Below are 26,349 nucleotides of genomic sequence, written 5' to 3'. Positions count from 1 at the left end.
ATAAAAAAAAAAATTCAACAAACCAACCGCAGAATTGAATGAAACAGCAGTGGCCACAGTTTTCTTAAAAGAATGTGCCAGATGGGTACTGGTCACAGGGGATTACTAGTGACCCTAGTAATAAGATTACAAGAAGATAAACAAGATTAAAATGGAAGTATTTCTCACTCCAAATCAGGATTTTCCACCATGTTTGCAGCAGCGACTCTGAGGGAAATGTGGCCTGCAAAGAGTTTACTGTCATGGTGCCAGTTTCGTGTTTGTCCAGTGATAAATCAGTGGATTTACGGGTTTAATTACCTCTTATTGCCAACTCCCTTCCTATCTGAAGATATGAATTTAAAAGTTAGGATGTGTATCTACAGGTAGTAAAATACCATTTTGTCCTTTCTCAGTGGCTGAATCCTGTATGGAATGAAAATCACAGGAAAATCTTAAAGATGCGTCAATGCATTACGCTGTAGAGATTCATGTGCAGAAGACTAGCTGGCTATGCACTAGTTCTGTCCTGGGAAGGGCTTCGTTCTAACAATTGTTTTCTCTGGAAGGCGATGGGTGACTCAGTCTTTTCAGATCACATCCACACCCATGGTAGCTGCCCCAGCATTTTGGTCTTGCTCCTCCAACTTTTTTTTTTTTTTTAACTACACCAGTGAATGGACAGCATAGGGTTTTCCTATGAAACCAAGCTCCTTCCTTTTCTGGATGCTGAGCAACACTTTTAGGGGTTTAGCTTAGGGTAGTTCCCATTCGAAACTCTCCTCGGGGTAATTAAGACTGTTCAGCTTCACCCCCTTTAGTCTGCAGTTTCTTGCTTTGGAAAATATTCCTTCCTCATACCTCATCCAGAGACCTCTACTGTGTTAGGATTCTCATGGTTACACATGAATGAAATTGAGTTCAGACTGGCTTACATACAAAGCCGAGTTATTGTTCCCTGTAATTTGAAAGTTCTTTGTTGGACTTCAGGCATGGCTGCATCCAGGCTTGCACTCGCTTTCTCCTCTCTCTTGGCTGCAGCTCCTTTGGCACATTGGATTTATTCTCAGAGATGCTTTTATCACATGACTGGGAAGATCTTCTCTGGCAGTTCCAAGCCAGCCTCTTCCTAATAGGGCCATGTGGAGAGAGAACCCTTTCTCTCTGGCATCCACATGCAAACAGGAAGGGTTTTTACCAAGCTGTGAAGATCACGCATCCATTCCTTGATGCATCGCTGTGGCAAGGAGTGTGAGCTCACATTGGCCAGCCTGGCTGGGGGTGTGGTCAGCCATGCCTGGACCTTAGGTAAATGGTTTGCTTGGAAGAAGGGGAAAGCCTGTGGGACAGATAAAACAGAGGTCCTCTCCACCACTCCAGGCAGGGCATGTCCAAGCCTCCTATCAGCTTTCATTTGCATGGAGTTCTCATAGCTCAGCTTACCCCTCTCCTTGCTCAAGGGAGCTCCGTTATTTGCTGCATTTGGTTCTAGCCTGGACCTATAAAGCAGTCTTATAGATGTGAACTCCTCTGCCCACACCTGACCTCAGTTGTGGTGGCCTCCTGGAGTTGCCATGGAAACACCATGATGTCAGGGCCTGTTCTGATTCTGGTTTGTAGGACCTGGGAGATCTTACTGACCTTTCAGGTGAAGGAATTACACACTTGCAACCTGCCTGTGCCCCTCCCTGGCTGTGTAAAGTTAACTTTTCTGAGCCTCACGTTTTTCATCTTTCAAATAGGGCCAATAATCATAGCTAGATTAGAGGACTGTTGTGAGAATTAAATCAAATTTTGGACAGAGAGCTTGCTTAGCCTGTTGCCTGGCATGTTGTTGGTGCCCATCCCTGGTGGCTCTGCTCCTCCAGTGTCTGTCTGCTCTTTTCTGGGCTGGCATGCATGCTTCTGTTGAGGCAGATGGATGGATTTCCTGTTCTATAGATCGCCAGGTAGTTCAGGGAGGTGGTCAATTGTGCTGTTAAGCATGTGGGTTCTGGATCAAGACTACCAGGTGAATCTAGGCTCTGGCTCTTACCAGCTGTGTGTCCTCAGGCCAACCCCCAAATTCCTCTGTGCTTAGTTACTTCACTTGAAAAATAAAATAGAGAGTAATGAGGATTACATCAATTGAGATGTTTTATGCACTTGGAAAGATACCAGCACTTAGTAAGCGATCAATATGTTAATTACTACTTGTGCCAGTACTAGGCTTCCATTGCGCCTTTCTGGCTTTCCAGACCTGTCAGGGTTGAGACTAGACAAGGGCCCCGCTTCTCCCTAACTGTGGGATGTGCACCTTCTGCAGTTCACCTGGTATTAGGAAACCTGTCCATTCTGCCATGTGAAGGTTTCCCTGGAAATACCTTTTTCTGGCTCAGAGTATTTCTTTATTTATAACTAAGCAGTGGCCCATGTCAATCATATCATGACATCAGAATAGCCTGTTTCTGTTTCACTTATTTCTCAAACCTTTATTAAAATGTGATACGCATGTGTGCAAAGTACATGAATAGAATGGACTTACCACAAAGTGAGCACACCCATGTAACCATCCCTGAGATCAAGAAACAGAATATTACTGTTACTCCAAAAGCCTCGCTCATGCTCCCCAATCGTATTCTCCTCCTGACTCCTTTCACCTCCCTTGTTTCCAAAGGATACTGCTGTTCTAACTTTTCATCATATATTAGTTTTGCCCTTTTTTGAACTTTATATAGGTGGATAGATGGACTCACACAGTTTATATTCTTCTATGTCTGGCCTTTTGTCAATCACTGTTATGTAGGTAATATTATCTCGGTAATGCCTAGCAATTTTTTTTTCTGTGTAAAATTCAGTTGTGTGAACATAACACAATGTCCATTTGATTAATATTCCTGGTGGATATTTGAGTTTTTTCAAGTGAGGGTAATTTTGAGTATTTCTGCTTGTGAACATTTCTGTTGAGGTCTTTTTGTATTCCTGTACTTATTTCCGTTGGGTAAAATCCTATGGTTGGAGTTGCTGAGCTGTGAGGTTCATGTGCTTATCTTCAGTTCCTATTGCCAAACAGTTTTCTGAAGCAGCTGTAGCACTTTAGTGCTGCCCTCCTGCCAGCAGTGTGCAGGAGTTCCAGTTGCTCCACATCTTTTCTTATGCTCGGTATGGCCATTATCTTTTAGTTTTTAGGCATTCTGGTATATTTTGGCCTATGGGTATCCTATTTTGTAAAGTGCCTATTCATACTTTCTGTGTCTTATTTTTAATTGGATTATCTGTCTTTTTCTTATTGATTGGTATAAGTTCTATATGCAAGCCATTTGTTGGTTTTAAGTGATGCAGGTATCTTCTCTCTCACTATGTGGCTTGGCTTTTCACTCTCTTTTTGGTGTTTTTTTGAGATGGGAGATGCTTTATGAATTTTATTCTTTGCATGCTCATTCCCTTATGCATTTTAAAGCAAGATCTGGGAAAATGTGGTTTTCCTCCTCTTGTTGAGCAGGATATACAGCTCTAATGGCTTTGTTCTACCTTCAACCAACACATCTCTAGCTGGGAAACTTGTTGTCTTTCTCCCCTGAATTGCTGCTTCTTTATGATAAAAAAGTACCACTTTCTCCCACCTTTGCCTCTGGCTTACATGTTAGACCTCTTTTTAAAGGACTCATTTCCACTGGGTAAAATCCAAAGAGTCACTGACTCTTTGGATCATATTTTAGACCATGGAACCAGAATGTGCCGTGTTTTAAAGAAAAGCAACAAGCCAATCAAGTATTTCCTTTAACCATTTTCCCTTAAAATGGTTATATGATGAGCAGGCCTTGGAAAGAAAAAAAGGAGGTAAGCATTAAAATACATATAATTTATAATCATTTATTAAACAAGAGTATTACTTATAATGAGCATTCATCAGTCCTTTAGCTAAGCACATTACATGGATTAACTTATTTTGACTTGGTAAACTCTATGAAGCTTGCTTCATTAATAACCTCATTTCATAGATTGGATAAGTGAGGTTCAGTTCATTTCTAAGGTTACGTAGTCAATAATCTTGTTGAAGCCAAGACTCAAGCTGGGTTCTGTTGGACCCCATAGCTCAGTACTCTACTGCACTGCTCTGCTGGTGAGGATGTATCCTTGCTTTTTGCAGTTTGCATTAAGCTAATCAAACCACATTTCGAGCTTTCTGCTATGAATAGTTCGGTACTGAGGAAAAATTGGGTAGCTTGTCCTTCCCCAGTTCTCCATCACAGAAATAAATCAATGAAGTCAACAGTCACCTTAGTGGCTTCTAAAGTTGTTTACTGAAACATCATTCCAGATGGCATTGTGTCCTGTTCCCCGGTACAGTTAGGAGAGCCTGGAGGTTCTGGATAAACCATGAGGGACTTCAATAACCTTGCTTAGAATTCTGTATGTAAAAATCTTTGTAAGTCCAGATTTTCCATCTAAATGTAGCCTGGTGTCCAGGCTTGGCAGCAAATGACTGCCAGGTCTCAGGAACCTAGGAGAGGCTAGTGATTTGATTCTCTGGCTGCTTCTGGACCCTGTCTGTATTCACTGATTAAAGACCCTTGCTTTATACCCCACTGGCCAATTGTTCACAAGTAAGAGGGATTCAAAGTAGAGAGTGAGAATTGGCTGTGCCTGGGAAGATAGGGCTTTTAGAAGGGGAAGCATTGTGTAGGATTCAGGACACTGTGCTGGTCTTTCTATGTTGTGGGCAGCTTATTGTCAAGACCTGGGACAGAGTCAGGATTGGGTATGTCCAAGGGTTCCAAGTCTCTTAGGTTCTTGGCTTATGGTTGGAAAGGAGTAATAGGTATGCTGCCATTACTTGTTCTTTCAAAAGTCAGTAGCAGTGTGCATTGAGCCACAGACTTTACCAAAATTGAGATAGAAGCTGCCTCTGCATTGTGGAGTTGTGTGCATTGAAGGAGAAAATCACACAGAAGCTGAGGACTGCGCCTGGCTCCCTGTTGCTGAGTGAGCACCATCAATGCTCTTGGGACCATAACAGTGGTGAAGTTAAGTCTCTCTGGGACTGTTACAGCTCACTTATTTGTCATTTGGAGGGGACTCTTGCTGCTTCCCTTCTCTCTTTAACCAGAGGGTCTTTTCTTATTGTCCTTCTTCTTGATTATTGATTACCTCTTGTAATGGGACTTCCCTTTGCATTTAACTTGAAAATAGTATTTTCTCAATTTTATGGCTTGTGACTTCTACCCGCCCATTGCTTCTCTCCCCATGTAGGTACCGCCTAAAGCACAAACAGCTGTTTTCTGGGTAATTTTCCACATTGCATTTAGCAGTAGTGAAGGGCTCTGGGAATGATTGCCCTAGCCTGAACCAGCTGTCCATAGACACAACTACAATGGCAGCATAAAAATTGGCTGTTTAGGAGTTCAGAGCTTAGTAATTGCAGGGAGCAATTTGCTTTCTCTCTTCACTAGTGTCTATCTAGAGACAATTGCAGAAACTGTTAGAGGCATCTGAGAAAAATCTTGTCCTTAAAGTTGGAGATTAAAAATGGAAAGTGTAGTTTCTTCCATTTGTTAACTAGTCCCTATCAATTTCACTAAATTTTTGCCCTCTGCGATCTCAGGGAGACGATTCTGAGTATATTTTTTCCAGTTGGGTAGGGTGGGGGAGAACAGAAGCCTCAAGGGTGCTTAAGGACCCTTTGCCAGCACTGTCACTGCAAGGAAGTCTCGCCGAGTCCTGAGGCAGGAGCATGCCTCTGTGTGGAGGCGCTTCTGGTGGTGTTTGGTTTAGTTTGCCTCCTGCAAGTTATGACCAGAAGGTCTGAGTCTAGGAGGAGGGGCATGATGAGCAGGACATACAGTCAGTCTTGGGACTGGACCCCGGCTGTCTTCTGACAGGGAGCTTTAGGGCAGAAACAGTTTGTACCATGGCAGCCAAGTGGGGACTTGTATGTCCCCATAATGCTTGGCTGATGACTTTGGAGGCAGTGGTCTGAAGAACCGTGGGCTGGGAGCTTGCAGGACCAACTGAAAAGCAGTGTGACCCTGGGTGCCACCTATTTTTCTTCCAGGTTAACAGTGTGTTTTTGTTAAGGATGGCACCTGTAGAATATAAACATCAAGATATTAGGGAAATTCTCCAGCACCTCCTGTTGCCTTTTAATAAGCTCTTGTAAAGTGATCACTAAGAGAGCTAATAATTGTTGAACTGAATAGAATTTGTGTAACTCTTCCTTTAAAGTACCTATTTTCCACTGTTACCTTTTGAGATAATGATGTAGGTTAATTCATACTGTGTGTGAAACAGTGGTCTATTTGTCTTCTTACTGCAAAATTCTATCCTAAGGTTGTTGGGGGAACTTTGTTCTCCTTGTGGCCGAGACTTGGTACCTGGGTCCCTGTCACTGGCTTCACCTACCACCCTCCTGCTCTGTGATTTGACACACTCAGACTCTATTCTATCTCCCTTTGCTGTTCTAGGCTGCAGTCTCCCCTGGTTTTTGGTGAGGCTGGTCCTCCCTCATTCTGCCTCCCTGGGAGGTACACTAGCAGGGCTGCTGCAGCCACCATGGGCCTAGTAAGAAATAGAAGGAGGGGCCCCTCTGGGTGAGTGCAGACCTGCTCCAGGGTGCTTGGTTACTATGTGCAGTGCAGATGGGATTTCAGCCTGCATTAGTTTCCTGACCTGGCATTCTTGTTCAGCGAGTGACCTATACAACCATCCATGGCAGCCCTGTGGACTCTCGTGGCCAGGGCAACACATAGATGTTCAAGAAACATTAGTTCCCTACATCCCTTCTTACTCATAGTATAAATTCACTCTTTTCTGAGAAGAGAGTTGCCAAATTTAGAATGTTTTTGAGGCCATGTGATATAGTGGGAAGTGTCTGACCTTTAAAAACGAATGGACCTAGATTTAGATCCTGCCTGGCTTTGTACTTTGACACTTAGCCAAGTGTGTGAACTCAAGCAGGTTCCCTAACATCTCAGCACCTCATTCCCTTTATCTTTAAAATGGTAAAGACAGCGTTGACCACCTAGGGTGGTGAAGAACATTAAGAGATGTAGTCTGTTTAGAGCAGGATGGACAAACTCAGCCTACAGGCCTGCTCCAGCTGAGGCCAGCTAGTTTAGAATGATTTTTAAAGGAGGGGTTAAAAAGAAGATGAATGTGTGACAGAGTCTGTATATGGCCTACAAAACCTAAACTATTTACTATTTGGCCCTTTACAGAAAAAAAAAAAAAAACAATTGTGCTGACTTCCACTTTGGAGGGTGAGCCCTGCCTGGCACAGAGTAGTGGCTCTACATGTGGTATTCTCCCCTCTTACAAATATCTCCCTAGGGCTCTTCCATGCCTGAACAATTGGTGCAAAAGGCTTCCATTACCAAGAGCAGACACAAAGGCCAAGGCGAGGCTGAAATGCGGATCTATTCAAAATGGAATGCATGGCAGCTCCATGTTTCATGTCTTTTTCCTGTCTTTAAGTAGAAACCTCACTGAGGACCTTCTGTGCTAATAGTTACCACAGGTGTGAGTGGCTCTTGATAATTTCTAATAAATAACCATGTTTAAGCTGAATATGAGTGGGCCATTTTTCTGACGGTCTTTAAACTGGTTATTTATTTTCTTGGAGAAATCTAACCCAAAATGGTTTGGTAATGAACTGCTGCTGTTGTTAGGGGACTTGTTCACATTACAGTGAGGGAAATTTATGTTTCCAGGTAGATTTTAGCTGTGAAAGATTCAAGAATAATGTGGTCCTCTAAAGAGCGGAGAGACAATGTTAATAACACAAAAGATCTGTGTTGCTGTGGTTGAGCATGTGTTCATAATTTATTTAATATTTTCTCCAGTTCTGTCATCAGGTATAATCATTGTGTGGAAGAAGAATGCAAGGACCAGCAGGAAGACAAGCAATGACCAAAATCAAATTTGCATCTAATTTTAGTGAGACGGGCCCCAGGTTTCTTAACGTGTGTGTGTCTTTAAGCAACCCGCTTGGCTGTTGGGCCCGATCTGTGCTTGCGCTGCTGCTGGGGACAGAGGCACATTAGTCTGGGGCAATTCACATATCGAACTGTGGGCTGATGCACATTAGCGAGTTGTTCTCCATACACTGAGAACTGGCCCTCCCCAGAACTTGTGTAAACAAAAGCTGTATGAGCGAGACTTCTGCTTTATCCTCTGCCCACTGCCCATCTCTACCCAGGAGCCATGCAGAGGTCCAGTGTCATAGCAAGGTTGGTTTGGGACCAGCTGTTCCCTCATCTTGTAGTTCCCAGAGCTTCCCTCACAGTCACAGAACTTGCCACCTCTTTGAACCCACCCCTCCTTTCCCAAAGAGGAGTCATTTGCACACAGGTGTTAGTGCGCCCAGTGGAATTCACTAAAGATTTTGTGTGGGAGACTGAGGATGGGTCTTACCTCACACACTCCACAACAGACAATCTCCAAATTTGTAATTAAACGTGTATTTTCTCCTTTCATGAGGTCACTCCGCCACCCGAGGGCCCTTACCATGGACTGGCTTTCTCCTGACCTTACTCTAGTGCAGAGCCAGGCCCAGCACCTTCCTTGTCCTTCCATCCCCTTCCTTCCAGATGTCTCGTAGGATTTCAGTTCTTCTCCCCTCTCCTTCTAAATCCTGTGTTCACTAATGTTTTAGCACAGAAAGCTCAGTTTCCCTGGGCTTTATCAAGGGTTGTCCTTTTCCTTCAAAAGAATTGTTAGTTGCCAAGAGGAGTCATAATTTCTCCATGTAGCAGCTTTGATTCAACCAATACCTGTTCTGAGTCCCTGCTGGTTGTATGGGTCTGAGTCGGGTGCAGCAGAGTTCACCCTTTGGGAGATGATGGTCTAGAACTTGGTGGAATCTGTAGCCAATTTGGGGCGGTAGGCTATCGTGGTGCACAGAAGGAGCAGTTGGACAGAACCAGATGTGACTGCTGGCTCTTGTGTTTCCTGCCTGGTGTCACCTGGAACAGGTTACTTAACTTCTCTGAGCCATAGTTTCCTCAGCTACAAAATGTGGAGGCCACCATCATCCTTGCAAAGTCATTGTGATGATATTGTGGAATAATCTACGTAAAGCACAGAGTGCGGTGCTTGGCAGGCCATGGATGTTCAGTAAACATTCATTTGCTTCCTGTTGTAGGTGAACACAGGCTCAAGTTACAGTTTCTTGGTTTCTGCTTAGAAAATGGCAAGGTACCATTACCTCCTCTAGGACCTGGGTCCTTGCTCTGCTGCCTACTGGGCCTATTTCAGGTCTGTAGTCGAAAATGTTTTCACATTGACTATGCTCATTTTCTTGGTCACTGTCTCTTCCTTGAATGCTATTTGCAGAATATTTTCATTCCCTTTTACCTCTACACTAGTTTTTTTTGTTGTTGTTTCATCTTGTTTTTGAGATAGGGTTTTGCTCTGTCACCCAGGCTGGAGTGCAGTGGCATGATCTTGGCTCACTTCAACCTCCACCTCCTGGGTTCAAGTGATTCTCCTGTCTCATCCTCCCAGGTAGCTGGGACTACAGGTGCACATCACCACACCTGGCTAATTTTTGTATTTTTTGGTAGAGATGGGGTTTCACTGTGTTGGCCAGGCTGGTCTCAAACTCCTGGCCTCAAGTGATCTGCCCACCTCGGCCTCCCATAGTGCTGGGATTACAGGCCTGAGCCACTGTGCCTGGTATCTGCTATTTCTTAAGTGTCCTCACTTTCCATCCTTTTCTGACTGAGGCCGACAGGCATGCCATAAATTCAGGAGGCAGACACCCTAGTAGAAGTTTGTCACTTCAGGCTTGGATCACTTATAACATGTGAGTGAACTGGGAGCTGAGGAAGGATCCAGGAGCAAGTGTTGAGGAGCAAAGGTAGGGAAGAAGATCATGAGGGCACAGAAGCTCCACTGGGAGGTAGAGGCAAAAGGGGTAGAGTCTCCGAGGATAAACCTTACCCCAATCAAAGATACCCACTTGGAGACAGCCCCGTCCCCAAGGAAAGGTGGCAGGTGCCTCAGAGGATCAGATTTAACATGAGGCACTGAGCCTCGCATCCTTACCTGAGGACATTCCAGCCTGTGCCCCTGTAGATGCCCACATCTGCACTGCACACTTGCAGTTGGATTGTGAAGTGGCTTCTCCACAAGTTCTGTATCTATCCAGAGTGTAAAAGGTCTAAGCACCTAATGCATCTGCAGTCAGTTCTTGGCACTTTTCTGGGCAGCTTTAGTCAAATGGGAACCCCTGGGATTTCAGAGCCCCACTTCAGAGAGGAGCTAGAGTCTAGTGCAGTATTTCTGGGTTTTCTCCTTTGGTGCCTGGTCTGGCACTGGGCACTGCTGAGTCAAAAGTAGATGATACCATAGCTTCTCAGGAGGCCAAGTCTCTTCATGGCAGGGACCGGGAGGAAGAAACTAGAGATTTTCTCTGGCCCAAATGATGTTGGAGAGTCCCAGCATTATTTGGAAGCTAAGGAAGGGACCTTTAATGGCTGACTTTGAACCTGGCAGCTTTTCTCCAAACAAACATTTCTGTTTGCTTTATCACCTTATTATGAAGGCATCACCTCCTTCCTGCTGGGTCTATTCCCACTGATAGCAGGAGTGTGGGCCCATCAGGATTTGATGTAGACGTTCCCAGGCAGGACGCCTGCAGACAGCTGGATGGACTGCAGTGGCAGTCAACAGATAATGAGAAATCCATCACACATGCGTGTTTGCTTGCAGCTCTGAGCTGCATACGTTAAGTTGTGAGTAATGTGATTACTTAAGTGGCATTTTATTTACACTTTTGCACAGAGCAGTGGCTGCCGCTTTTCCAATGCAGCTATCACCCAGATTTGATTTTTAAAAATCTCCTCAGAGTCAGAATGGCAGCATCACAAATATACTAATCCAGAGGAAAGTAGCGGTATGTTTTTAAAACTCTGTTATCAGCGTAAGGCAGAGGATATACTGGGGTCAACTACAAAATATAGTTACCATTTCTAGGTGCATCCTATGTGCTGGGTGTTTGGCATGTAAGTCTCAAATAATCCTCCCGTTAACCCGATAGAGTAGGCACCATTGCCCTCATTTTCAGATGAGGAAACTGAAGCCTAGGAGGGTTAATTGCTTGTCCAGAGTCACTTAGGTAATGGCAATAGAAACATCAAGAAAAGTTACCAGTTAAAAAACTGCCATAGCTGTTCATATATTTCATGTTTTAGACCAGGAAACAGAACCGTTAATTTTAGCTCCAAGCTGGGCTAAGAGCTGAGTTTTGTGAAGAGAGGTGTGAGAAACGGACATCCGAGGCTGTGATGGGCAGCTCAACAATAACCCACACGGTATTGTTCCCAAATAATTCCAGCAGGCAGCCCTGACAGGGTACCTTCAGTTCTAGCTGTGAACTGTGTGTCTCGCTGGTAAATTAGATGAGATAGCTGAGCCCCGAATGCTTGAACAAATCGAGCCACAATTCGGATCTTTTGCAGGAGCTGTCACCGCCTTGTGGGTAAACATGATTTCTGGGGCTTTCTCCTGCATATTTCTGGCATGGGCCATGGGCTATGTGTTGGTGGGTGAGCTGAGGGTCACTCCTTGCTTATTTCAGATCTTTCATTTCTTAATAGGGTGCAGAAATGCCAGGACAAAAGAAATAAAGGAATGGGTGACACTATTTGCCATCCCAGAAACAGGCTAATTATAAGGGTTTGTGGTTCCATTCAGCTGCCTGGAAACATTCCTGGACTTTATCCATGATCATGGCCCAAGAAGCTCTTCATTTTTACTTCTCATGTCTGGGATGTAGATACTTTTCTCAGAGTCTATGCCACTGGTGTACGTGGACCTTATACTGTAGATTTTAGTGCTATGTGAATTCATGTAAAAATGATTTTACTTTTCTGGGCTATAGTTTCCCAGATTATAATGTTAGGGTGATGCTGTCTTCCTTATACCTACACCAGAGGGCTTTAAATGAATGAGTCAATGATTGAATGAATAAATAAATGAATGAATATATAGACAATATATGAATTTAAGAAGTAATCCATGTTTTTTTTTAACTGAAAAGTAGTAAAGTAGAAATAGGAAGAAACCCTTCATATTCCCATAACTATCTTTACCATTTTGATTTTTCTCTAATCCTTTTCTGTATTCCCTTCTCTTCTTCTTACAGTGGGTCATGGGCACTATGTAAGGATGGTTGAGGCTTCCAGCATGTTGGTGGAGGTGGCTGTCCTTCCTTTGCAGGCCTCTGAGCCCTGGGAGGAGGGGATTGGTGCACTGGGGCTGTGTTTACAAGGTGGATGAAGTAATCACTGTGGCATCTTTAGTCTTCTTTCTTATTGTTTTTCTGTTTTCTCCTCATGTCTTCCTATGTAACTTTCCCCTAGAGTCTTCGACTTGCAAGAGAACATAATTTTGCCAAAGGATTTGGTCTTGGTAATTTGTTCAAGAGATTCTGTTTTAGTAGTTCTGGGCATCATGAGAAAAATCCAACTGGAATCTTTCTTTAATATTCATAAGTTATTTAACAGGAAAGGGATTTTTAAAGATCTAGGACATAATTACTCTTTGTGTTCATGTTAGGTCCTTAAAATTTGGAAGCAAAAATAAAAAGAAAAGTAAAAGCAGCTTATTGCTTTAGTCTGCCTCGTATTCTTTCAGTGCATTCCAGTCCTTGCTAGTCTGAAAATGGCTCCTACTTTATTTACACAGAGCTTTTAGGCATACTTGATTTATCATTTGACATGTTTAGAATCATAGAATGTTAGGACTGGAAGGGACTTGCAATGTTATTAACATTCCTATTGTTTCCCCAAATAATAAATGAAAAGAAAACATAAAAGTATTATATGATTTCTGTCAGCTGGATGCTCCTTACAAGAAATAAATATGTCCCTATTGATGTGTATTTTTTATCATATAAATGATCTTACCTGATAATTTTACCCTGGAGAGTTTTTATTTTAAAAGATGGGACTTAGGATCCCTGGTTGTTCCTCTTCCCCTTCTCTAGTCCCCTGCAAACTAGAGTGGGACCTTTCAAAGGCCGAGTGAGAGCCAGAGGCCATGAATCATAATCACTGGTTGTGGGGGGGGACCTCCAGGGTCCTGGTTTCGTGGGCACATGGCATGGCCCTATGAGCTCACCTTCAGAGGGAAAGACGTTTTACTTATTTAACAAAGGAAAGGTACAGCAAGCTCTCAGCATGTCTCTTTAGGAGGGAAAGAGGGCCGGCAGAAAACTAGTTGGTTTTAATTATGCTTCATAATGACTCACACATGTCCATAACAGGTGGCATGGCAAAACTTGCTTCTGGATTGGAAGGGCCAGGGTGTGGGCTTGCTTCTTGTCCCTTGGGTAGCATAGATACAGTGTCATGGCTTAGCCTTCCAGCTAAAGTGGAGGGATTGTAATTGTCATATGCATTATCTCCGGCAGCCAGCTGCAGTAGCTACAGAGTTTCCTAGTCACAGAGCAAAGGGCAGATTGAGAGGTGCAGGAGACACTGAGTAGAGCTGCCAGCATCTCCCATTGTCTCTTCTCTGTTGTTGCACCTGGGCTCATGCTTCGCGGCCTTTTGTCATAGCTTAGAGCTGCTGCGGCAAAGACTGCATGATCGTACACCTGCCAGATCCCCTGAATGCAATGTCCTCTCTCGCGCCACTGTGTATCCCTCCTCTGGAAAACTGTCCTTCAAGAGCTAGCTTCAGTGGTACTTCCTCAGTAGAATCTTCCCTGGTTCTCTGGAATAATTTGCGACTTCTTCCTCTGTGTACCCATAGCTAATTTTTCTAAGTGGTAGTTACCAGGTCATGTTATGCTTAATCTGGTTACATTTCTTGTTATTTCTCCCCTGGCTAGACCATGGGTTTCAAGAGGGTAAGGGTAGTTGTTAGTCTTCGCTGGTGTCCTTGGTTTCAGTTGGGTTCCCTCTAATTTGTCCCACACAGAGAGAGTGCAGTATGCTTTAGAAAATAACAGTTTGGTGGGGTCACCCTCCAAATAAGCCCTCCAGGGGCTCCCCAATGCTTATAGGTTAGATCTGGATGTGTCATTGGGCATTGAGGTCCTAGAGCCTTTGATCTCCATTTCTTTCCTAGCCTTAGCCTCACTCTGTCTCTGTGGGTGCCCAGGCCCTAAATAAGCAGGACCAGATAATAGCATTCCCCCTGGGGGGAAGTAGGACAGCCAGTTGTTCATGGCATGGACTAGTACATGGGTCCTCAATAGTGGGGTTAGGACTACTATCTGGGGACTCATGTGCATTGCTCTTGTTCTAAAGACAATTCTCTTGTAGGTTCTCTGGACCATCCATCTTGTCCACATGACATCAGTACATCATCTCTCTGTCCAAGGGGTCAGCTGAGCAAGTTATGAAGAGTGGAGCCTGGCTGAAGTGCCTCGTGGTCATCTGTTTCTATCAGGCATCTTTCTGTCAGTGCTGGGGAGGAGAAATTGTGTTACAACAATTACAGAGTTGCGTCAGTGCCTGTTGGGTAACAGGCAGGGTAGCTCAGGACTCCTTGACCCCGCAGCCTTTGGGAGTGTGGGTTCTGTGGAAAGCCTTCAGTCAATCTCAGAGGACTGTTCTACCCACGTGGTGGGCCCTGCTGTTAGCAGTGGCTGTTGCTCAGAGAGGGGATGCCCACTCTTCTCCATGGAAGCCTTGTTGGTGATTGTACAGGAAAACTGTGGCTCAGGAATGTGGGTCCATTTGTGGAAGGCTTGCCTACTCTGGTTACCTCTTACCGTGGGGAAAATGTCACTTCCAAAATTGCAAATTTCAAAGGAGAATTATCAGATCAAGACAGCACAGGCTTGGAGTGGACAAAGTCTTGGACTCAATTTATTTCTGGGGCTTTGGTGAGGAGCATCTGCTGTGTAAGTGGATCCAAAGGCTGGAGCCTCAGGATACAGGGCTGCAAGGTGGTAGCTAGGACAGTCTTAGGGACACAGTGAAAGGAGTTTTATTGCTTTCTTTCCCAGATGTTCCGTGGAAGAGAAGCTGCTGAATGGCAGGGCTAGGAGGAGCCATAGCATCCCTCAGTTTGCAGCTAAAGAAAACTTCATGCCAAACCTGCAGCCATAGTTTTCCAGAGAGATGATTCATGCTAAAGCCACTACATCTTCTGCATGGTGCTTGGATGTTGGTGTTGGATGTTTCACTTTGCACAGGGCCACCAGGAGTGCTGGTGGTTAACAGGTGTGAGTGCTCAGTTCAGGGCACACAAAGGCAGGAGACTCCTGTGCATCTCCTGCTGGCCTGCTCTTGGGGCCACTGTCTTTGGGGCCGAAGGCCATGATTCTTCCCAGAAAACCATCTTAGTGAGGCTGGGCCTGAGGGTAGGGGTGGATCAGGAATCTAGGGTGTCCTGCCTGCTTTCTTGGGGCAGACACACGACAGATAGACCTGCTGTCCACTTACTTAGAGACCTTGTGAGGCAGGTGTTTTCATTCCCTATTTCACAGATAGGAAAGCTGAGGCTTCAGACATAATGAGAATCCTGGTAGTGGTAGTGAGAATCTCTTGAGAGGCCCGTCATCTGTGCTCTCACCTCCGATTTCTTGGTATCTCCTGTATCATGGTGCATCTCCACAGGGCAGGCAGCCCCATGCCTTCTCTCCAGGGTCTCTGGTGTTCACATTGATGCCATTGAAGCAGTAGTACGTAGTGGTTACAGCATGATCTTCGAAGTCAGGCAAAAATGGAGTTCAAATCCTGGTTCTGCTTCTCACTAGCTGTGTGAACTTGTATAGTAATTTTATCTCTCTAAGCTTCAATTTCCACAACTATAACACTGAGATGCTTGTCTCAGATGGTTATTGCAAGAGTGGCTCATGCCTGTAATCCGAGCACTTTAGGAGGCTGAGGCAGGAGGATCGCATGAGGCTAGGATTTTGAGACCAGCCAGGGCAATATAGCAAGACCCCATCTCTACAAAAAATTTAAAAATTAGCTGGGCATGGTGGTGTACACCTGTAGTCTTAACTACTTGGGAGGATGAGGCAGGAGGATCACTTGAGCTCAGGAGTTCCAGGTTACAGTAACCTACAATTGTGCCACTGCACTTCAGCCTGAGTGATGGCAAGACCCTGTCTATTAAAAAAAAATGTGGTAGCTGCTATTATTACGATGATTACTATTAATATTACTATTACTTTGATGTTTTGATTTGGGCTTTGATTTGATGCAAGTCCTAAATCTTGTATCAGATTTTGGCTCAGCTGTGGTGTTCCAAATCATGAAGTCCTCTTGGTCCCTGAGGAGACTCAGGGCATTAGTAGATGTGGGGTGGGGCCATTGGGCAGAAATCTACCTGTCCTCCTCCTATGGAGCCTGGTTGATCCCTCTGAGACTTTCCAGTGTCATCCCCATTGGTTTCCAGTTTCCTGTTACTGCCCCAGTTAGTCACTAAAAGGGAGTTATCTATTTTACCTTCCTCAGAAAACTCCAGGTCATAGAACTATCAGTTATGAGACAAAGGGGAAGAAGTTGCAGAGCTGCAGTGCAAGATACTGGCATAAAAAACCAGCCGAGGTTGGATTGTTGTCTTATTCATTCAGTAGATGTTAGAGTACCTGGTGCCAAATGAATGCTGTGCTGAGGTTCGGCAGTGAGGCCACCCAGCCCCTGGCCCTAGGGACTGCCGTCTGTGTGGCTGAGTTGCAGAGGAGTAGCCAGCTTCTACAGTGTGAGCAGTTCAGTGCTCTGTTCAGGCAGCCCAGGGGGCTGCAGATCACACAGCAGGGGTGCCTCAAGTGCAGAGGGATTGGGGACAAGGAAGGCTTTCCACGAGAAGAAGTGTCTAAACTGGGATTTGATAGAGGAGTAAATGTTAACAAAAGAAGGGTAAGGAGGAGTGTTTCAGGCACAGAAGGAATAGCATGGACAGAGTTTTGGGGAACGAAGAGAGCATGGGCTGCTGCAGGATTAAAACGTAGTTCATTGGTGACTCGAACATGTAAGCTAGTGTGGCCATAAGGGGACTGCAAGGCTCAGCAGGTGCTGGGGCACAGAAATCCTGTGAGCTGGGCTGATGGGCTTGGCCTTGACCTGGGAGCCCCTCCAGCATTTTAAGCAGGGGGTGATGTGACCAGAACATCCCTTTAGAAGGTCACTATTGAGGCAGTGTGAACAGCCTGGGCAGGGCTCAGGGGAGGCAGGGAGGCTGGTTAGGGCACGTGGCCATGTTGTGAGGAGAAATTGTGGAGGCCTGACCCAAGGCAGAGGAGAGGGGAGATGTGAGAGAGACCCAGGAGTGCAAGTGAAGAGGACTTCGTTGTTGCCTGAATGGCAGAGGGAAGGAAGAGGGAGGAGTCCAGCCTGCGGCCTGGGTTCTTGCCTCAGCAGCAGGTGGACAGAGGTGCTGTCTAATGAGCTGGAGACTCTTAGAGCAGCAGACCCTGAGAGTGGTAGATGGATACAACTCCGGAAAGCTCCAGAAGCTGGGGGAGAAGGCCCCTGATGTTCTGTACCTGGTTTGCTCTCTATGGTGGGCCTGGCCTTCCCTCAGTCACCTCAGTCACTGTGATTTAGTGTGTGACTTCCTATGGAAGCTGCACATTAGAATCACCTGGAGAGCTTTTAAAACATCCCAGTGTGGAGGCTACACTCCAGCCACTGAATCAGCACCTCCTGCCCTGGGCCAGGCATCAGAGTTTGAAAAGCCCCACAGCATCCCCAGCCATCAGCCAAGGTGGAAACCACTGCTTCTGCCAATCCCTGTGTTTGGTGAGAGGATAAGTGGGGAGGGATGGTGAGGTGGTAGTTAATAGCTGGTGTTTTATTCTCTACAAGGTAGCATCTGGATGTTCATGGAGGCCTGCCAGCTATGGTGGGGGAAGGGAGCAGGCATTCTCAGAAAGATGGCTGGACCTAATTAATTTGGAATTTGTGATACTCGGACAAGGCTGGGCCTCAGGCCAGTATAATTTGTACTTTCTCTGAAATGAAGGTTTACATGCTATAAGCTGTAAGATGGCAATGGCTTTGTTTGGTGTGCCAAGGAGACATACCCTTTCAGGGTTCCTCCATCTGTTTTCTACATGTAAATTAATGATTACACAGAAATTTTGCCTGTTCAGAGCAGGTTCAGGTCCCTTATCAGGATATAGTTAATCATAATTGAAACTTTAATTAATTTGTTTACAATTACATGATAGGTAATACCTTTCAGTGGTTTAAAACGCCACACTCAATGCACAAATAGGCCCAATGGTGTAAGTATTGTCTTTTTTAATAGATGGGGTCTATTTAATAGAGAGGTGTGACCGAATCTTAAATAGTACGTGTCTGCCCTTTACACAAAATATGCCTGTAGCTCAAGTTTTCAAATTTCATTGATTTTTTAAAAATCTCTCTTCATACATGAGACTAATAAAACTACATGCATTTAAGTATTTCATAATTATTTTTTCCAGTTGCAATTGGTCTCCCTTCACTTGGGCCTAATTGACAAGATTCAAATACGCAAGAATTGCATTATTGAAATTTAAAACATATCCACAAAGACTAATGTTTCTCTCAGTGTTCCTGGGACATCCCCCTACCGTAAACCTCAGGAAATGGACATGAAATTGTGTACCTTTTATTTATTAATTCTGTATGCCAGATATCATACCAAGCACTTTGCATCATTATTGCAAGTCATTGCGACCATCCTTCAAGGTAGGTGCAAGTGGTCTTGTTTTATGGATAAGGAAATTGATTCGGAGAAGCTGAGTAGATTGTGCAAGGCCACACAGCTGGTGAGTGCTAGAGCCAGAATTTGAACCCACATCTGCTTCAAAGCCTGCCATGTTTACAGTATCTTCTCTGACTTTAACTCCCTGGTGCTGACCTATTCTTTCCTTCCTAGATATTGAGAAGGCTGCTCTTGGCCAGCTCAATTTGATAATTTTGCTAATAAAGTCAAGGTTGTGGATGGTTTTGAGTCTGAGGAGACAACACATGTCTTGGCCAGAGTACAAATGGAGCATCATATGCCCATTCATATCCCCAGAAGAAAAGCCCAAACACAGGGCATATTTTGGGGAAGAAACCTCAGACTCAGTTCTTTCCCTTGGGAAAAGAACAAGCCAGTGGGTTACTTCTCTCCACCCCAGCTTGGATGGACTGACCAAGACAGACAGAAAGTCCCTAAGAAGAGGGAGCTCTTTGTGTTGGTGATGATCCTTGAATCAGCTAGAGGAGCAATGACAATGCTATTCATTTTACATATTTCCTAGGAACATAAATCCATATCTTTCTCAGGTTTGAGGACCCCTCAAGCTCTTTTGAAACTGCAAGGCAAAGGAATTTCTTTGCAGAAATGTAGAAGGTATACTACTCTTGGTCTTGGATGTCATCTTGGGGTTTTTATTGAATTTCACCCTTTGGACCAATGTCACAGGCAATTACTCATTTGAAATTCTTGTGGATGGTAATCATGGCTGAGTGTTTGGATTTAATCATGATTTTGCTAGCTGTTCGGCAGCAATGATATAGATCACTAGACCACACTCAGATTTCATCCCACTTCAGTTATTCTACCCCATAACCTCATGTCCTTTCCCATGAACTTAGTGAATTGTTGGGACCTTTTCAAAGGAATGATGGTAGGTGAATTAAGAGAGCATATCTGGATGACCTTTCTAATGTTATGATAATTTGAAAATTTGATGCAATTATCAAAAATGTATACATTTCTTCCTATTGTTTGATGTGATTCTTTTATTTTTTTCTCATTTATAATGCTTTCGTACTCAGGAAGTTGAGGTAGGTTTTTGATTTTTCAACTGTATGTAGACATAGCATTAAAGTAGTTGCGAAATAAAATGTAAATTTCATTCTAAATCTGAAATCTCAGTAGTAAATATTTGTTTTAGTTCAGTGAACCAGTACCACACACATTTATTTTTCATTGGTATATCCAAGGGATGCAATTTATCAAATGCATATAAACAGTCCATTTGCTGCTTTATCTTTTCTCATTAGTTACAGTACAAGTATGATTGTCAGTTATTATCTGTGTTTTACTGGTGGGTTATTTATTGAAAGAGCAGAGCAACTGACATTGTTATTTTCTGAATCATTTTGTCTAAGACCTGGAGGACTTTAAACCAAATGTCAGACCAATTTATCAAAGAATTGCTCTATTCAGGGCGAAGGTGATTTAGAGTGTGTGTATAAACATACAACCACCTGTACTTACACACACCAGTAATAGTTATGAGAATTTCACAGGGATACAGAGATGGAATTGCTTACAAACTGGAATTGCTTACTTATATTTGATGTGATTTAGCAAGGATTTACTGTGTGCTGTTGAGTGATGCCTTAGGGGATGTGCAGGTGAGTAAGACCCATCCCTGCTCAGAAGCGGCCTAGGCCCGTGTGTGTGTTGGGGGGTGGGGGGTGGGGGTGGGTGATTTGTGCACACAAAAATGTATTAATGCAGACAACTCCCAGGCCCTGTTGTACAGGGTTCTCACGAGTGGTAGCTTTGGATGGAAGGCTGAGAAGCCTCAAGTCACTGCCCAAGCTGGGTCACTTCATTCAGAAGGATTCTCACTGAGGCTCCTCACCAGAGATGGGGAGGAGACAAACAGCAAATTATTTGGCCAGAGATGTGAATGAAAACAGCTCAGAGGTAGGGTAGTTGTGTGTGATGCTAGCTCCTTTCTTAATAAATGGAGTGTTTTGTACCTTATAATAGTTTGATTAGCAGAGATTTCCATTGCACACAAAATTACAGGCAAATGCCACATTATATAACAGATGCATTTACATAATGGTCTGGACATCTCACTTTTCTGGTGACTTCTATTATCATTTCAGGGACATTTCTCCCACCCACCAACCAGATCTTCCTATTCCCCCCAGTCAAGTAGTGTGAAGATAAATAGAACCAGTTTGCACTGAATCCTCTTGAGAGCAGTTTGGCTACAGTCCCTTCATTGATCTCTTTCTAAAGGTTGCAGTTTTGGTAAAGTGGAGTGTGCCTCCATCTGGGATCTACAAACTCAGTTCTGATCTACTTAGCCTTGCAGGGAAGTGCTTCTCCATTTTGTGTGTATCTGCAATCAGCCCACAGACAACTCCAAAGTGACTGCCTGCCCTCCTTTTAATTTGCTTCCTTCAGTTTATGTCTCTATTGCTCCCTCCTGGTCAAGACAAATGAGGCTCCCATTTATTTTCTAGGCTGGTAATTTGTATTAATATTATCTCAGGTAATCATCAGATGAAACGGCAGGGTTCAAACAGCTTAGCTAAAATATGTATGAAGGAGAAACGATCTGTTTCATGAGAACTGAATGTGTTTGATCTGTAGCATCTGAAGCTGTAGTATGTAATAAATTACATTATCATCTTCATAATTGGGTGCCAAGGCAATTGGGTTTTCATTTGGTTCTGCCACCCCATCTTTTCCTCAGAGTCAGCTTTGACATTCCTTGGAGATTAAATAGGCACCTCTTGAAAGGCAAATCCCTGGGGAATATTTGAGCTAAATTGCATCAGTCATTTTGGGGCTATGGTATAGTAAAAGAAAATTCAGGTTCTTATTCAAAATGGGCTGGAACCATAGGTTCTGTAGTGGGCTATGATCATCCATGATGAAGAGACTTAATCACCCAAATTATAGCAAGAATATTTTGTCATTTCATGTTAAGCAGACTTAATTATTTCATTGGAAGATGAATTATAGAGTGGAGTGCTCTTGGCATATTTATGTGTATGAAAAACATATAGTAATGTATAATAAATATATCTTTAATAATATATTGTATATAAAATGTGCATATATGTATATGTAAAACATATTTTCTTTTTCATTGATGCTTATCTGAACAGAATATCTCTAAAGCATTAATAGTTAAATTCCTTTGCGCCAGCCATCGAGTGCCAATAATTTCACAGGTTTCAATACTATCTTAGTGGAATATTTAATAAGTGAGATAAATGGAGAAATATAGTTTTATCTTTGTTGATCAGCTGTAGAAAATAAAACAATAACTGGAGTCTTATTTGCTACCAGTCTCTGTTTCTTCCTCTCCCACTAACACCAACCCTCCTCCTTCATCCTGGACATGGATGGTTTGTCACTTTCTTACCATGATCTTTATGGTGACTTTTTAAAAATTAATTAATTAGTTAATTAATTTTGAGACAGAGTCTTGCTCCGTCTTGTCCAGGCTGGAGTGCAATGGTGCGATCTTGGCTCACTGCAGCCTCTGCTTCCCTGGTTCAAGCGACTTTCCTGTCTCAGCCTCTCGGGTAGCTGGGACTACAGGCATGTGCCACCACACCTAGCTACTTTTGTATTTTTAGTAGAGATATGGTTTCACCATGTTGGCCAGGCTGGTCACAAACTCCTGACGTCAGGTGATCCACCCACCTCAGCCTCCCAAAGTGCTGGGATTACAGGTGTGAGCCGCTGGGCCTGGCCATGTCAACTTTTCATGAGAGTTCCTGCTGCCTTGGAATACTATGTGATTCTAGACCTAAGTCAGTATGCTTAAGTTTGGGCCTCTGTTTACATTTATAGGGTCTTTCAGGTTTTAACAATCCCTAAAAAAGGGTTGAATAATATTCATTTATGAAATGCTATAGTGAAATGGAATCAGTCTTTCCTCATATGGATATGGGTTAGTTAGAATTTACAGCAAGACCGTTCTCTGTCCTGTCCAGAAGATGCCTGACACAATTACATTCTTCAGTGTAACCCATAAAATAGACATGTAGTAACACTGCCATCCTTCATTCCTCAACCTGTGGAATGCATTAATGGGAGCTATTGAACTTAAATGACTGTATTTAGATATGCATCTTTCTATTTGGGTTTATGTTTAAAAATTAACTGTTGCTGGGCTCATTGCAAGTCTTTAAAAAAGCTTTATCATTAGATGATAAAATTGCCACTCAAAAGGCTAACTCAGATATGCCTTGCCTGACAAGTTTGATCTATCCAATATGTCTTTCACCACAGTTTGAATTTTATCAAGCCATAACTTTATTGGGCCAGAGGGAAGGTCAGAGGCAAGGGCTGTTAATGTCCTGCACTTTGTCAGCTTCAGGGCTTAAGTGTGGGGCCCACACAGCACTGGGGTCGTGCCGGGGCAGACACACTACTTCCCAGGGTAGAAGTGATGGAATTATTGACAGCATAGAAAGTCATAGGGTCTGTTCATTTCAGGACAATGTAAAATAGATACAATATGTTTTTATTTAGATAGAAAATAAGATTTTTTTTTAAAAGCCTGGCTCTGCCACCTGAGTCTTAGGCCCTGGTGAAATGCCCAGCCTTGGTATTGGTAGGGTGTTTGTTCAGGACCACTGACAGCTATCCTTATGTCCTTTGAGCACCCCAATCATTAAGTGGGTCTCAGGGATGAACAAATTTTCAGGAGGTGAAGCTCTAGAGGAGCCATTCTTTTCTCTTTTGTCTTTTATCTTTGGCTTTCTCCACTTGAGTTTGGACTGTGCCTCACCAGAATTCTCCCAGACACAGAGTGACTTAATTGATGCAGCCCAGCCTGCTTATACTCACCGTGTGTGGAAGCCCTTGAACCTAGCTAGGACAGTGTGCAGGAGTGATCATGTATACTCCAGCACTTATTTCCTGACATAGACTGCAGCAGTGGCTGCTAAGAGACCCCTCCCCCATGCTCAGTGACCATCCCCCAAGTGGGCTCTGGTGCCTAGAGTCCTTCACATGTGTTCATGATCTTGGCCCCTGATGTGAGTTTTCCTCTCTCAGCTGCAGCCAAAGCAGTGACACACAAAGGTTTATCAGCTCTGGCTCATTGGTTTTTGCTTTGGCAGTCCACTTTCCTGAGGCAGGGCAAAAGCAATCAGATGCAGAGAATCATTTTTCTTCCCTGCTTGGCCTGGCTGGGCAAGGGGTTGTTTGAAGGACTCATTTTGCATAATGAGTTTTCACTCAAGGTGTACTTTCACATTTTGGCAGCAATTAGGCAGTATTGTTACATTTGCAATGAGCTTTAAATATTCTAATGCAGATAGCTACTTTTGGAGGCCTTATACTTAAAACTGTGATTTTTCCCTAAGAAATATGTAAAAATGGTAATTATAGTTAACCTGAAAAAGTGGCAAGGTCCAGAAGAATGCTTCAAATTCCATCCAAGTTATAAAATATGTTGAAATCATTAGGGAATATCCAGTTCTTGAGACTTGCTCAAACCTTTCTTTGACATCAAAGAGAATGTGGCCTGTGAAATTAAAGTTAAAGGAACTTGTCTTTGGTTCCAGCCCTTCCCTGTTGGACACACAGCCTGAGCTTCCAAGGGCTTTATTAGAACAGCATGTTCAAGTAGAAAATATTTCACAAGATTTCACATTGCCATTATACGTGATGCCATCCTCTGTATGTGGAGAGAGCATTGATAAACCACAGTTGGAAGGATGAACGGTTTGATCCTTTTTTTCTCCACTGGTGAGAATGAGTTCATCTTGGGTTATCTCTTCTGCCCTTGAGAATAGCAGAAAATGTTGGTAACATGGTTGTCTAAGGCTAAGAACACTTTGGTCATCAAACCTAGAAATCGGGTGCTAAATTTCCTATCTGCCATCCAACTTTTAACTTAAAATCATTTAACAGTGGCTGCGGAGTTTCTGACAGCACAATTCCAAAAGTTTGGGATTGTATTTAAACTTATAAATGGGGAAAGATATTGCAGAGAGACTGTTTTAAATTTCCTCAGTGATATCTCATGGTAAAGAGCTCAAAGACTCCCTAACCAGATGGGTGAGAAGGCCAGTTATTCTATAAAACTAAAGCCAGAGCAAAGTGGGCAATTCTTTGAAACTAAAAATAATTTAGTGCTGAATCCTCTGGATCCAGAGGAAGCTGTTTATTTCCTAATGCTTTGGAAGATGGAATCACTGGCCAAGAAACAATATGTTCTGATTTTACTCTAAAGCTAGTTTCCTAAAATCTATTTAAGGGCCTAGGTGAACTCAACAAGGATATAATAAAGCTACATAATTGAATGACACTGAGGCTGATAAAATTCACAGGAGATCGTGTCAGAGATAAACTGCATCAGAACACAGCATGGACAATAATTTAAACTAATTGTGCACTTTGATGTAAATTAGCTTTTCCAGAAGAGACATTGAGGCTTCATTTTGGACAGCCTTCTGAAACTGCAGCGTGCAGACTGCCTGCCAAAAACACATATAGCAAAGCAATTGAATATTAACTACAAAGGGACAAATCCTTAAAGATGCTATGGGGATAATGTGCATGGGTGACACCTCTTCAACTTGCAAACTGTTCAGTTTTGCTGATACAGTGGGTGTGCCAGGAAACAATGGGGTCAAAGTGCTGATGGGGAGAATAAAGGGAGTACATGGTGGCTGTTAGGAAGGAAAGGGTTATTAGGAGTGGGGAAGAAGTTAACATAGCTGTGAAGAATTGAGTGATTGAGATCCTTGCAATTTTAAAGTAATGAATTGCCTAGCCTCAGAGCATAAATTGATGCAACCCAAATGCAGGAAAGACATGGTTATGAAGAGACCAGATTGGCCAGCCTTTGTTTTTTTCATCTTTCCATACCCAGAACAAATGGTATTAAGCTAAATGTACGCCTTTGGTTAATTCTAACATTTGGAAGGCTGTCTCTTTTTAGGTTTTGTAAGTATTGAAAAACTGGAACTGTGCACCACAAGATGCGTGTCTGTATGTAAAAGAAATGTTGACAGTTGAATTATCAGCTGTTACAAACACAGAGGCTTAATCATAACTGAGAGCAGCAAGGCATCACCTACAGTATAATTGATAGCAAATACACCTTGCACTTAGAAGGTGTCTAGGTTTATATGTCAAACTAAGAAGAGCAGCACTGTTTCTATACTGGGCTGAAATGTTTTTACTATTCCCAGTATTGAATACATACGGTTTGAAAGACAGGAATTTGAAAAGGAAATTGATATTTTTTTATTACACATTAATGCCTGTTTTGGGAAAAATTTCTAAGCTTTCAGTGTTTTCCTTTGTGTTTTGGGGGGTGAAAAGGAAGGCAGGTTTTTATGCAGTTATGTGAAAAGCTTTTTGAACTCTGACCTTTGTTTTCTATTTTTTCCTTATATAGGATGATTATTTCAGAAACTGGAATCCCAACAAGCCCTTTGACCAAGGTAATGGATGCAATATTTCTTGCTGTATAGTCTGTGGTAAATGTGGTCTCATTTTTCCTTCCTTGCATGCTGAGTTAATGTTCCCACAGGGGCCAGCTAGCAGTGTTATTTTATTGACTTTGGGGACTGAATTGACTGGGGTGATAGAAATTATTTTATCAAGTTGGTTATTTGTCTGAGGTTATATCTAGGGCTGATTTAAACAATTTCTTTTAATTGGCTTGACCAATATAATCATTGATTCATTTTGTTTTAAAAAAAAGTGAAATTT

At 43.2% G+C, this 26,349-nt stretch overlaps 1 protein-coding gene across 1 annotated transcript in view; it reads left to right on the top strand.

Annotated features, from left to right (window-relative positions):
- Positions 1–26,349, top strand: part of SPOCK1 (SPARC (osteonectin), cwcv and kazal like domains proteoglycan 1) — a 525,708-nt gene that overhangs the window by 206,223 nt on the left and 293,136 nt on the right. Inside the window, exon 3 of the mRNA XM_019027018.4 lies at positions 26,033–26,078. Within this exon, the coding sequence (XP_018882563.2) occupies positions 26,033–26,078 (46 nt within the window). The remainder of the gene's footprint in view (positions 1–26,032; positions 26,079–26,349) is intronic.

Source organism: Gorilla gorilla, chromosome 4, assembly GCF_029281585.2.
Source record: "Gorilla gorilla gorilla isolate KB3781 chromosome 4, NHGRI_mGorGor1-v2.1_pri, whole genome shotgun sequence".
In the NCBI taxonomy this organism is placed as follows: domain Eukaryota; kingdom Metazoa; phylum Chordata; class Mammalia; order Primates; family Hominidae; genus Gorilla; species Gorilla gorilla.
Note: the sequence above shows the minus strand (reverse complement) of the source record. Positions and strands in the feature narration are given on the sequence as shown.